Source organism: Colobus angolensis, unplaced genomic scaffold (assembly GCF_000951035.1).
Source record: "Colobus angolensis palliatus isolate OR3802 unplaced genomic scaffold, Cang.pa_1.0 Scaffold151, whole genome shotgun sequence".
NCBI classification, from domain to species: domain Eukaryota; kingdom Metazoa; phylum Chordata; class Mammalia; order Primates; family Cercopithecidae; genus Colobus; species Colobus angolensis.
Genome location: NW_012114611.1, coordinates 3,126,882 through 3,139,926, shown reverse-complemented (window position 1 = coordinate 3,139,926; position 13,045 = coordinate 3,126,882). Strand labels below are relative to the sequence as shown.

Genomic DNA, 13,045 nt, shown 5'->3' with positions numbered 1-13,045 from the left:
TAGGGAAGGCAGGTGAATATGAGCACTGAACACAGGAGAAAGGGGAAGAGAGGAGAAAAAAGTCTTACTTAGTTTAAAGCAAATTACATAAGATATTAATAACATGTCTTTGGGCCATAAAATGCAGAAATATATATTTTTTTCCTGGTCATCAAAGCCTATCCCTAAACAAAGGGGAAAGTTTCCAGATACTACTCCTGATCTTGTTGGCTAGCTCAGGAAAGAATGGTCCACTGTGTAAGTCTGTATTTGGACCAGGTCCAGGAAGATGGTCTCAGGGTCACTAACTTCTACCTTGTGCAAAACTGCATTAGTCAGAAAGGGGGCCCAAATTCAGACAGGCTCAACAATTCCTTATATATTTTTCAAAGTGCTTTTGTTGCATGTTTCATTTTCTGCTATACATGGCAATAAATATTTGTTGCTTTGGTCTGTACAAAGTCTGTGAGGAAGGTAAGACAGATGTTATCTAAATGGACAAACAATAAACACAGAGAACAATCTTGTTCTGAGTCCCCCAGACAATAGTGAAAGAACCTGAAAAAGGTCTTTTGATTTATAGTCCAAATCTATATCATATTGCCACCTTTCAGGTTGTTGCTTACATACAGTAAATACCAAGAACTAGACAATATTCCAGGAGTCCTGCAATGAGCCTGCATGCCACAGCTTTCTAAAAGAGAATGTGAAGGTCCCCAGCAACTCATATATAGAAAGCTATTTATTTCCTACAGAAAACTCAAAAACAAAGAAAAAGAAAGAAAAATAAAGAGAGACAGAAACAGAAAGGGAAAGAAAGAGAGAGAGAGAGAACAAGCACACAAAAGGTGGTCTTTCCCCAAAAGGCAGGCAGTTGAAGGTAGGACATGTAGTTGCTGGAGTGGAAACAGTAACATTCAGTTAACAATGGAATATTTAAAAAAAATAGTTCTCTTTTCAAATTGTAACTTGTGGTAAAACATAGAAAAATGTACTAAACAAGCTTGTATAAAACAGTAAAATTTTCAAATAAGCCCAGGGAAAAAGCACAATGCTGGAAAGAATGCAGTACAAGGGGAGAGAAAAGATTTCATACAAAACTACCTATTACAATACAGAAAAAAGTATAAAATGTTCCTACTTTGGAACTTAAGTACAAAATGACACTAGCATTGGATCACTTCACTATCTAAGCCTGAGGAGCTCTCAGAGGGTGGGGAGAGATGCTAGAAAGAAAAGGAATAGCAGTTTTAAAATCTCAAGTTGATCAGTCCAAACTCCACCCGTTTCTTTTTTAGCTGAAAATATCATCCCCCTCTGTAACCTCTACCCATATGGCAAAGTTCATCCAGGCCTCAAAATATTCCTTTAGGTAGTCCACAAACACCCTACTCATAGGGGCTGGGATCTCTGTGTGCTGGAATTCGGAAAATGGAAATAAATCTACAGGCTAAATGGTGAACACATTCAGTCTTTAAAAAAGAAAAAAAAAGCATATCCCTGTGAAATTTTATACATATATATACATATATATGTATATATATATGTATACATACGAAATTCTCTGTGGTTAGAAACATATTTAAACTAGCCACAGACCAAACTAGACCTGTATTCATCCAACGCTGGAATTTTATGCTAAATACTAAGGTCCTTCTTCTTCTTGGTCAGAAGCAGGCAACAGTAAAAGTGGTGCTTTGTTGCGCCACTGAAACCGCTCCCTGGGTGGGTCTTCCCCATATCATGTGTTGGTAGCACATGCAAACCCCTGCTTTTAAGGAAAGGACTGCTTGGAACTTTGGGACCTGTCCAGGGCTCATGTGCTGTGCCTCCGGATAGGATGAAGCTACAGATGATAAAACAGCTATGTATAAAAGCAGGTGGATTTTGTATAGGGACATATAAATAGGAAAGGTCCTGGAGGAGGGGACTTATGCCTGTGCCCCAAAATCCAGTTTACAGTCACATTCCTGACTATACATCGTGAAAATTGTGTGTGTGTGTGTGTGTATGTCCATGTATATGCTGGTGGTTTTTATCCCTACCTTTTGCCCATGCCCTTTCCTACTTCTTAGTAAGGCCTAACAACAAGAATTTATATGAAACCAAGATTCTTTCCAAGCTTTTCTCAGTCCCATAATTAGGGACTGAGTGAGGCTGGAGCCCTTTGAAAACGAGATGGCAGAACTGAAGAAGTGAAAAGCAGTCTCTCTCTTCAGATTAGGGATGTCCCTCACCCCTTTCACAGCACCAAAGTTTCTTTGCAAAAATAGTATCTGAGATACAAAAGGAAAGGCAGATGTGCTTGTGAATGCATCTCGCCAGGGCCTGGTCCAGGATCAAGGATGTTACAAGAACAGAGGGCTGGGAGCAGCTGTTTCCAAGGTCTCTGGCTGTAGACAACAAAGAGCTGGTCCCCCACATGGTCAAGGTCTGCTAACTGAGACAGTCTTCACAAGAGTTTTCGGTGGAGGATCTCCCAGACCATCCGCTTCCGGAAGTATGGCATGTGTTGCTGTAGAGACACAGAGATACCCTTAATTTTCAATGCTTTTGTCTAGACCTAATACTCCTTTCCCCATACTTCTTTCTTTTGCAAGGTTTTCAACAAACAGTCTCAGTTGTATTTCTGGTCTTTTAAATTATTCATTCTTGGTTACATGTGGTTTTTTCCTTTTCACTGTTTTTTCTATTGTAATTTCTACTGCTATTTTTCATCGTTATAGCCTTAGAAGTTACACTGGGTATTTCCAGGAATCCCCAGACTACGCCCGCATGTCTCTAAGAATTTTGAGAATGGTGTCTAATAAGTCCTCTATGTTGAACTTTTAAGAGGATATGAGCCTAGGCCTAAAAATAAAAAATTCACTTTTTAGAAGAATTAAGAGAACTTCAAGAGTCAGCTCAGGCTGGTCTAGACAAAGGGCTATGGTAGAAAAATCTGGTAAAGCCACTGATTCAAACAGAAGTAAAAGACTTAAGTGGAGAACACATCAGAATAAACCATAATCTCTAGTCTCAATCCACTTTGGTCTGAGGGACCACAAGGACAGAAATGACCAATCACTCTCTAAGAGAAGACTGACCAGATTCATCAAGTGAGGGGTCAGGGGAGGGGGCAGCACAACAAATTACACTAGGAGATTGAGGTATGGCCTATTCCCAAACCTGACTACTAACAGAATGCAAGGGAACTAAAGAAACTTGCTCTGGTCCCAGTTCTCTTTAGAAGTTACAGTAGGTAGAGGAGACAGGCAGAGAAGGTTCTGCTCTTGACCAGGAAACTTTTACTACAGTAACTGAGGTGTGGTAACCCAGGACGTGGCTTATCACTAATTTTCTTTCTTTTGTGATGTGGCTCAGGCAGTAACCATCAGTGTTATGAACCATGGGCTGAAGCATGCTAAAGGTTAGGGCAGAGACCCCTAAAGAGAACTGGAGAGAAAAACATCTACAGGGCAGCTTGGAGACAAGGTAATCCTAGAGCTCCCTATGGAAGGCTCAGTTCACCTGTGTGAAGTTGATTGGTCTGTCTTTGGTAATACAGTCAGCATATTTGCAGGCAAACATCCCACAGTCACTTCCATTCATCTGCTGTGGAATTTCCTGGAAGACCAACAACAACAAAAATGACATCTTTCCAAGCTTCTCTCCTTCTTAGATTAAAAATAAGAATGAAAGGATATAAATTATACAGGTTTCTCTAAATTATAAACAGATGACTCTGGCCCCCTCAGTCAGGACAACAGAGGCTCAAAAAAACAAAATATAACATTCCAGTCAGGTCTATGTACTTCATAGTAATCACACTGGAGACTATCTCTGACTTCCATGGCACCTAAAGGTATAAAAACTGCTCCCTCCCCCAGAGGCCAAATAATCAGCAAACATTCCCCTTAGGAGTGAAAAGCTTAGGAAAATATCTGGGCATTTAGCAAACCTAGTTCTACATAAGAAACACACTATCTGTTTTCCTACGGATAGCTTAATTTATCCTCCCCCAGAAACCAACCAACCAAGCTGAAGTCAGGCTAGACACTAAGACAGGTGGTCCCTAGGAATTAAGCAGTAAAATTCTTTCCTCCCCAGATACCCTACTCTTAGGATTTTTATTTCATCAAGATGAAAAGTACCTGGCTTTTCTTGCTGAAGAGCTGCCAGCCATTGGTGTCAAACTCTTTCCTTTTCTTGTCAATGCTTTCTTGCTTTAGGTATTGCCTAAAGGTATCAGGAGAGAATGAGATAAGCAATGGAGAACATGGATGACAGCTGCCACACTAAGAATGCGGCTGACAATCCCTAGGAACAAATTTGTTTCATCTGCTCTTCTGAGGAAAAGAGTATGTAATGCTGGGCAAGGAATCCCTGGATTGTTCAGTTTTCTCCAGAGCTGAGCTTGCCTCTTCTAATGTCCACTCTTGTCAACTCAAAAGGAACAAGACCTCTGCCTATAATAGTTAAGCTCCTTCTACCTACGATTCCTTCTGAGGAACAATTCTTTTTATTCTTTTCCTTGGTTTATATGGTCCTTTAGAACTCAATCTGATGGAAGAAAAGTGCTTTTCTGGCACTAATGAGGTATTTATTTACTATTGTTAGGCTTGGTTCTCCTATGTAAAAATTAAATCCAAATCAACAATGTATTGAGTACATACCTTCGATAGAGCACTCTTAAGTGCAAACTGTTCACCATTGTGGAATCTACTTCCTCCTGGCCATCAGAGTGGTACAGTGAGGAATAGGTATTTCGGAAAATGAAACAGGTGGAGCATAAAGAGATTTGTACTCTGGTTTCCACCTGAGCCACTAACTAATAGGACCTGGGCAAATCAAAGGCACCTCTGTGGGCCTTGGTCTCTTCATTTGAAAAACGAGGAGGTTGGATTAAATGATTTCTAAGTAGCATCTATATCTTTATATCTAGTCTATATTTTAGTGCATTAGGATAGTAATTGCTCCCATTAGGGCTTACTTTGGTATTGTTTTTAAAGTAAACTTACTTAGACACAAAATATGCATTTTTACTTAATATGAAGATTTTATCAATCACTCCACTGAAGGTATCAAACAACTGAGTTCTATTACTGGAAAAACATCACATATACCCGATATCAAACTCTTCTGTTCTCAACTCCCTACTTACAAGAGGATTCTGCAGGCTTCATTGTTTATCCCACCCATAGAGTCGTAATAGGTAATATTCTTCTTTCTAAAGTCCACAACCTGAGAATAAGAAAAAAAATCTGGGTGTTTATGAAGTGAAGAAAATTGGTTTAAGCTTTTCCCTTTCCTGCCCTTTGGAACCTTCTGCCAGACTTCCTACAAAATCATGATAACCTTGACTGATACTTTGCATTATATTATGCTTAATCTGCAGAGAAAAAGAATAAAGGGTTATTCACATAAAACTATGATGGCACTGATCAACGGGTGGCCCCATTACTGCTATGAAGCCTTTTTCTAATGTTCATTCTCTCCCTCTGCAAAGTGGGCAACAGTGAAGAAACTACATGATTTTCAGGGAATATAAGGTGAGTATCTCAAAATCATTTCCACAGTTTCAGAAAGATGGTGAGCAGATTCTGGGTTTTATTTCTTTATACTGAGAAGTTCCTTTTAGCTTTATGGTTTTCAAATGTAATCCAAAATAGACTGTGAAACAGTTTTATTAACACATTAAGCTAATGCTCACAGTCATAAAAATATTAAATTACCAAGTATGCAAGGTAAGTCACAATTAGGCTGAAAATAACAGTCACAGAATCTGAGTGGCAGCATCATTAATAAGTCACTTTTTTTCCCCCATGCCTTCCTTTAAGGCTGCTTAGACACCCTACAACTCTCTTTTAAATATTTCCAGAAAAGGAAATTCCATAGCTTTCTTCAAAATCTATATCCCAATCTTGATAGGAACTTCATTGATCTATCTGATTTTAGTCAACCTACCACTAAACACTCTTTCTCTCAACAATCAAGGGAAAATGTAGAACTACTACTCACTACCCTCTGTGTGTTCTATAATTACATAGCTTTTACATTTTATCAAAAATGAAAGGGGTACTCACAGCTAGACACCAGTGCACTCCCAGGTGAATGGGCACCAAAAGAATGTCAACAGAAAATACATCTACTTTCTTTGTCCAACGTTTCACTGCCTGATAACCAGCCGTTTTTAATTTAGTGAAGAAAAACGTATTAAATGCATGCACACTTGGCAAGCCCTTCTCTTTACTTCGCTCCATCAGCATATTCATGTAGAAATTGATGATCTGTGGGAAGAAATTACACCTATTAGAATAGACACTCAGGCCTAGCCTTTCAAAGCAGTTGCAGTTGCTGTATTGAATAGCATATGTAATTGTTTCCTAATAAACTGAATTAAGTCTTCAACATCCAACAGACTCATTTCTCTAAATCAAATTCTGACCAGAAGGGGGAAGGCTGAAGTGCTATAAACAGTGAAAAGAGAAAAAGCTGACATATATTATGGGGTTGGGAGTACAAATGGGCAGACGCTGGCGAGGCTTGCAGAAGACTGAAGGTTAGGTCAAAAGACTGCAGAAAGACAGGGATGTTAGAAGGTGAGGCTTACAGAAAAGGAAAGGAAGGCACGCAAACAGTTTAATAAGATACATTAGCAGTTACCTTTACCTACTGGAACTGTGATAGCAATTTAAGTAGATACTGAGCTCAGTTAGAGCCTAGTGTTAGTCAAGTTAAAATCAAGAATTCACACTTTATATCAGAGCCACATGGTTTTGCACAAAGTGGAAAACTCTGCTCCATGGTTTGAGACTGCCTTTTCAACTTAATAACCCATGCTGCAGAGGCAAACTCTTTTGGTCTCAAGTAGAACTAAGTGACAGGAGAAGCCATCAATTATATTAGAAAAACACCTGTAAACTGATAGTAGCTCAGCAATGTCACCTTTATATAAAGGCACACATGGAAGCATAAAAACCTACCTTATATGAGACCTAAAAGTCAAGTCACAAACATGAAGAGTAAAGTTCTACCCCAGAATCTATATGGTTAGCTTTCTCATCTTTGTTGATTCCATTTATGCCTTCACTATCAAGTGTGGAAAGAAATTACAATGCCTGAGTGGGGAGATGTATGATTCTTTCTGTTAATGAAACAACATCTTCTCTAATAGTGACTGTGTTGTGTATTAGGTCCAGGACTCTTTGGTACTAAAACCTGAAAGTTATTGTGCCGGAAGTTACTGCATACTTACTTTATGTGGCCAGCTGAGGTCACGCCAGTGTCTGTCAACTGCAAGGAATGAATGGGCTAACTGATCCACGGCTTGGAAATATGACTAAGAAAACAGGCACATTTTTCAGAATGCTTTTTGGGGAATGGGAAAATGCCCCTGTTCTTTGACAAATATTTACACACCAGGATGCCAGAACAGTGAGCTACTGCCCAACAGTAAGCAACGGCATACTGGGTAGGCAGCAGGGAACACTGCCAGGAACACACCGGAGCATGGTCTAGACCAGAGAAAGGGCCTATAGATGAAGATGCCTAGGCAGCTGCGGGGAAACCACACTCACCATGAGGCAGAACTCTGAGGCGGGGAAGGCTAGGACTGAAGAAAGACGCTGTTTTCTCTGCAGCTCTGATGACTGAGCAACAGGCCCAGCCAGCCCAAAGGACTCAGGTTGTGGCTTACTCTCTGCCTAGTGTGATGCCCAACAGATAACTGGAGCTCAGTTGTTACAGATAATGATACTTAATCAAGACACAATTAGAATCAGGTATTTCTCAACTATAAGTTTCCAATCTAACTCTGCCCCTCAGGATAATGGTGCTAAAGGATGCCTCTAGGTTTCTGAAGGCAGCCACAAATGCAGTAGTAGGATCTTCCCAGCAAGTAGATTTCTAGGCTGTAAACTATGTTCTCTAATGAGGAAAAATTGGCAAGAAGGAATTCACTGATTCCTCTGGCCTTCTACCCATCCCAAATGTTGGCCACGTTATAGGGTAAGCCCTTCAATCCAAGACATAAGCAGATGACCTGCCAGTCACTGTAAGTGAAACCTTTCATGGGGCAGACAGCTTATATACTCCAACAAGAAATAAGGACTGAAGCAGGAGGTGAAAGGAACCAGGCAGAGAGATAAGGACGGTGAAGCACCTGACAGCCATGGAGATACACCTCCCCTAGGTGTCTATCAGAGATTACCTCTGGAATTGTAAGTCTGAAGTGAAAAAAAAAAAAAGAATGACATAAATGAGTGTCATGCTATACATCACTATTCTATTTTTCAAGAGGAAAGAGTTCCAGAAACCAAGGAAGCTTAGCTGGACTTACACAGCCTGAGTTTTGCTTGTTTTTTCACCTTGAGAGGGTTCACTAGAAAGCTCAAGACCAACACAGCTGAACAAGAACAGAGAACCCCAGTGATCAGACAGCATGGTATCTGTTCCCTTTCAGAATTCCTCTTCCATGTGTACCCAACCAAAGTTTCTCAACTGAGAGGGAAATGGCCTCCTCCAAAGTCAACTAGTTAATTAGCTCTAAGGAATGATCTGGGTTCTTTTTCATTTTCCCTAGATCCCAGTAGGAGGGAGTTTGGTGACCTCAATGCTCCCCACATTAGCTGAGAATGTAAATCTGACATCTGAGGCAGAATTTAGATTCAAGTCTTTCTCCTCAATTTTTTAGCTATTACTCCATCCAAATGAGGAAAATTGCCATAGTTCAGCCAAGACACCATCATACCAAAAAAATAAGCTAAGAGAGAACAAAGAAGTCCTACATGTCATCTCACAGAGGAGGGCTGAAGATGAAGGAAAAAGAAATGAGAGAAGGGATCACAGTGTTCAAGATTAAAGAGGAGCAGTGATGGTCACAGCATTTGCTTGCATTTTGTGAAGACAACGGTTCCCTACGCCAAGTTGGCAACAGCCCTTTCCTCAAACAAGACTCTCTTAGCACCAGCAGATCCTAAATTCCCTTTGAAATAAGGAGCTAAAAGTAGATCAGCCCTGTCCTTGCTGTTTGTCTCGCCAATATACCACAATCTGAGGACTACTGTCAACGTTAGTCTACCTGTCACCTTTTCTGGGACCCACACTTGCCTCTATTTGCTCATTGTGGCTCTTGGTGCTTAAGGAGTTGCCCTTCCTGCTGCCTTCGCAGCCTTGGCCATAAGCATCTACTTGTCTATGCAGTCATGTTTAGGGATGGGTGGGTTGTTTATAGTGCCTTGTTCCTCCGAGATTTTATTTGAAGAGCTGCCAGGCTGAAGCTGAAAAAAGCTTTTCTTTCAGAGAGACGCCTACAATGTTTTCAAATTAAGGATTCAATCCCCTTTTCCTGTATGTTACCACAATGACATAAATGACCAATGCCATTTGCATCTTCCCTCTTCCCCAGTAAACCAGCCAAACTATTGTTTTCTCATGTTTTTAGAAATAAAATATTTCACTACCAGTAAAGTCTTGATTTTTAGCCATTCTCATGCTTATACTTTGAAGCCGTCTAATCAGCTTGAGAAAAAAATGTTCTAAAAGGCCTGTGCATGACAATACTTCTGAGCAGAGATCAAGACAACTTTTGGGGGGACAAAAGCCATTTTTCCAATTTTACCTCTCTAGATTTTCACCTTGACCTCCCCATTCTGATTTTCAAATTAAATTTACCCTTGTCAACCACAAAGTCCAAAAGACTAACTGAACAGCAGCATTTGAATAGTATGGGTCAGGTCATTCACTCATAGGAGCTAACCTAGTAATATTACAGAAACCAGAAAGGCAGGTTTCCCTCACTGCGAACATGCACACAGAATTTTTCTCACATGCCAATTCAAGGAACAAATTATCAGAATTATAGCTAAAATTTTAGAGAAAGACAGGCAAGCAACATGTTAATGGAGTCATTTATGGAGAATAACTACTATTCTCCATGTGACCTTCCATAAATCCCCAGTTAATCAGGGCTAGTTCTATTGAGAAACACTTCAAAGAGATAAACCATAATAATGTGGATGCCAAAGAGTCATGTTAGAAAACTTTAGTTCTGATCATTTTATTCCACATGTAAGTGTACAGCACATGGTGGATTCATCATATTCACTTAACTAATTTATTTCATTTTGCCTAGTTTTTTTCCTTCTTATGCAATCAGATTTTATTCTCTAAGGAAAACCTATTCCTAAGGCTAGGTTGGTCTAGTTGAACTTAAATGTTTTGCAGGCTGTTTCCTCTCTTTACTGAGCATCACTCAAATTTAACTACTCCTTGGAAACAATTATCAAACTATGAACACTACTAATTCCCCCCATTCCCATAAAAAAAAAAAATATATATATATATATATATGTTCTGAAAGTTAGAATGCTAGACAAAGCTGGGCGTGAGCTCCTGCCTACAATCCTAGCACTTTGGGAGGCTAAGGTGGTAGGAGCACTTGAGGCCAGGAATTCGAGACCAGGCTGGGAAATATAGTGAGACTTTCTCTCTAAAAACTAAAAATAAACAAAAAAGCCAGGCATGGTGGCACATTCCTGTGGTCCCAGCTCCTTGGGAGGCTGAGGCAGGAGGATCACTTTAGCCCAAGAGTTTGAGGCTGCGGTGAGCTATGATCACACCACTGCACTCTAGCCTGAGTTACAGAGTGAGACCCTGACTCAGGGAAAAAAAAAAAAAAGAATGTTCATCAAAATGCAAGAGCTCTGGTTCCAGATTCTGATTCTGCAATAAAAATCAGGTGACTTTGGTACTTCACTATAAAGTTTTACTTCTTATTTTATACTACCAATCAAGTAAGAATATGCTCTCTATACACTAGGCTATTGTGATGCTGAACAGCCGAGAGACATCTCTTCCTTTTCAGAGATGAAGCTTACCAAGTAGGTAATTAGTCTGCCTGGTTAGCTGTGGCTTCAATGTAATTACAGTCTGCTATGTAGATTCTATCTTAATTCCTCCTTCACCATCCTCCTGTCCCCTATATTTCCTATGAGTTTGGTCCTCATTGGCCTTTCACTAGCTGGTGAAGTTAGAAATACTGTATTCCAACAGTCCAATGCTTTTCCAATTGGAAACAACTGGTAATAACTAATATGTGTTTGTAGAGTAGAACCCATCCCCCAAAAACGAGACATGTCAGCTTGCTATTTTTCCAATTCATCCACGTAAACTGACAGCAAGGAATGAGAGGGAGAATAGGGTCTTGGAGGGAAAATAATAGAGAGACAGGAAATGCTCCAGTTATCCTGCTTCTCCACGCAGGATAGGGCACAGAGGGCTGAGTAGAGGAAAAAGTGTTTCTGGTGTACAAACATTTGGGTGCATAGGATCGATCTAACTGTTCCAGTCTTCTACGTCCTTACTGATTTTCTACTTATTCTATCCACTACTCAGAGGCGGTGAAACCTCCAATAGTAATAGATTTGTCTATTTCTCCTTTCAGTTCTATCAGATTATGCTTCACCCATTTTGAAGTTCTGTTATTAGGTGTGTACATATTTCGGTTGTTAAGTCTTCTTGATGAACTGACCCTTTTATCATTAAGAAATGTTTCTATTACTGATAATATTCCTTGTTCTGAAATCTAATTTGTATAATGCTAATAAGTCACTTTTTCTTTTGATTCATGTTTGCAGGGTACATTTTTTCTGCCCTTTAACTTTTGTAAACCTATGTCTTTATATTTAAAATGGTTTCTTGGCCAGGCGCAGTGGCTCACGTCTGTAATCCCGGCATTTTGGGAGGCCAAGGAGTGGGTCACCTGTGGTCAGGAGTTCAAGACCAGCCTGGCCAATGTGGTGAAAACCCATTTCTACTAAAAATAGAAAAATTAGCTGGGTGTGGTGGCAGGTGCCTGTAATCCCAGCTACTCGGGAGGCTGGGGCAGGAGAATCGCTTGAAGCTGGGAGGCTGAGGTTGCAGTGAGCCAAGATCACGCCACTGTACTCCAGCCTGGGTGACAAGAGCAAAACTCCATCTCAAAAATAAGTAATAAATAAATGGTTTCTTACAGACAGCTTTTTAATCCAATCTGACAATCTCTGCCTCTTTTCACATATATGTAATACAGATATAACATATCCATATAAACATATGTTTAACATATATACATTTTTAAAAACTGGAATATTTATTGCATGACTAATCACTGAAATTCTTAAGATTAACTGGATGACGCAACTGCTGCCCTCTTGGGTGTAGGTGTTGTTCCTTCACAGAGTCCATGCCTAAATCTGTAGTATACGATGTTTAGGTGCTTCATTCAACCAGTCGCAGTGGTATTTTAGTTTAGCCTTGGCAGTCTAGTTATACTTTCTTTTGCCCTTAGCAGGGGAGCCACATTTGCCACAGGTTGACTCCTGAAGGTGGTAGGCCTTACAGCCACAGAGGCAGCACAACTTGTATATTGTATCATGACACTTTCCAAACAGCGATGTTCCTTTCATCTTACTATCTTTACGGATACCTGCCAGACACCCTCACCAATGAATCCTTTTGCTGTTACACAGGGCCAAACATTCTCAAATTTCTCCCCTCAGCTCTTAACTGAGGTCAGAACTGTGCAGGCTCCCCAAAGGTCAGACTGAAGCAAGGGACACAGTGCAGCTTCAGCTCCACAATTATGGGCTTGGTTCCCCAGGCATCAGTCAGCAGCTATTCTTCTGGCTCAAGAGGGCCGCTGCATGCCTTTTTCCTGCCCACCAGTTCCCCTTATCTGGAAATTTGCTGGCCTCCCCAAGGAGAGCCAATCTCTGCCTTTTAATTGGATGTTTATTTACCCTATGCTGTTCAGTAAGGCAGCCACTAGCCAAATGTGATTATTGAGCACTTGAAATGTGACTAATCCAACTGGAGATGTACCATAAGTGTAAACTGCATAGCACATTTCAAAGAGAAGGTAAAATATCTCAATAGTATTTTGACTACATGCCAAAATGACATATTCTGGATATATTGGGTTAAATAATGTTATTTTATTACATATGTTATATAATATATATTAATATATTATATATAATATATATATATTTTTGAGACAAAGTCTCACTCTGTTGCCCAGGCTGGAGTGCAGTGGTGTGAAGAT

General features: G+C 40.1%; 1 protein-coding gene across 3 annotated transcripts in view; it reads right to left on the bottom strand.

The window, feature by feature from the left end:
- Positions 1-332: 332 nt before the first annotated feature.
- SENP1 (SUMO1/sentrin specific peptidase 1) overlaps positions 333-13,045 on the bottom strand; it is a 66,476-nt gene continuing 53,763 nt past the window's right edge. For all 3 annotated transcript variants that reach the window (XM_011936257.1, XM_011936256.1, XM_011936258.1), the window contains exons 14-18: positions 6,045-6,248; positions 5,123-5,202; positions 4,113-4,197; positions 3,490-3,585; positions 333-2,494 (exon numbers count right to left, since the gene is read on the bottom strand). In XM_011936257.1, the coding sequence (XP_011791647.1) occupies positions 2,432-2,494; positions 3,490-3,585; positions 4,113-4,197; positions 5,123-5,202; positions 6,045-6,248 (528 nt within the window). In that variant the 3' untranslated portion in view covers positions 333-2,431. The remainder of the gene's footprint in view (positions 2,495-3,489; positions 3,586-4,112; positions 4,198-5,122; positions 5,203-6,044; positions 6,249-13,045) is intronic.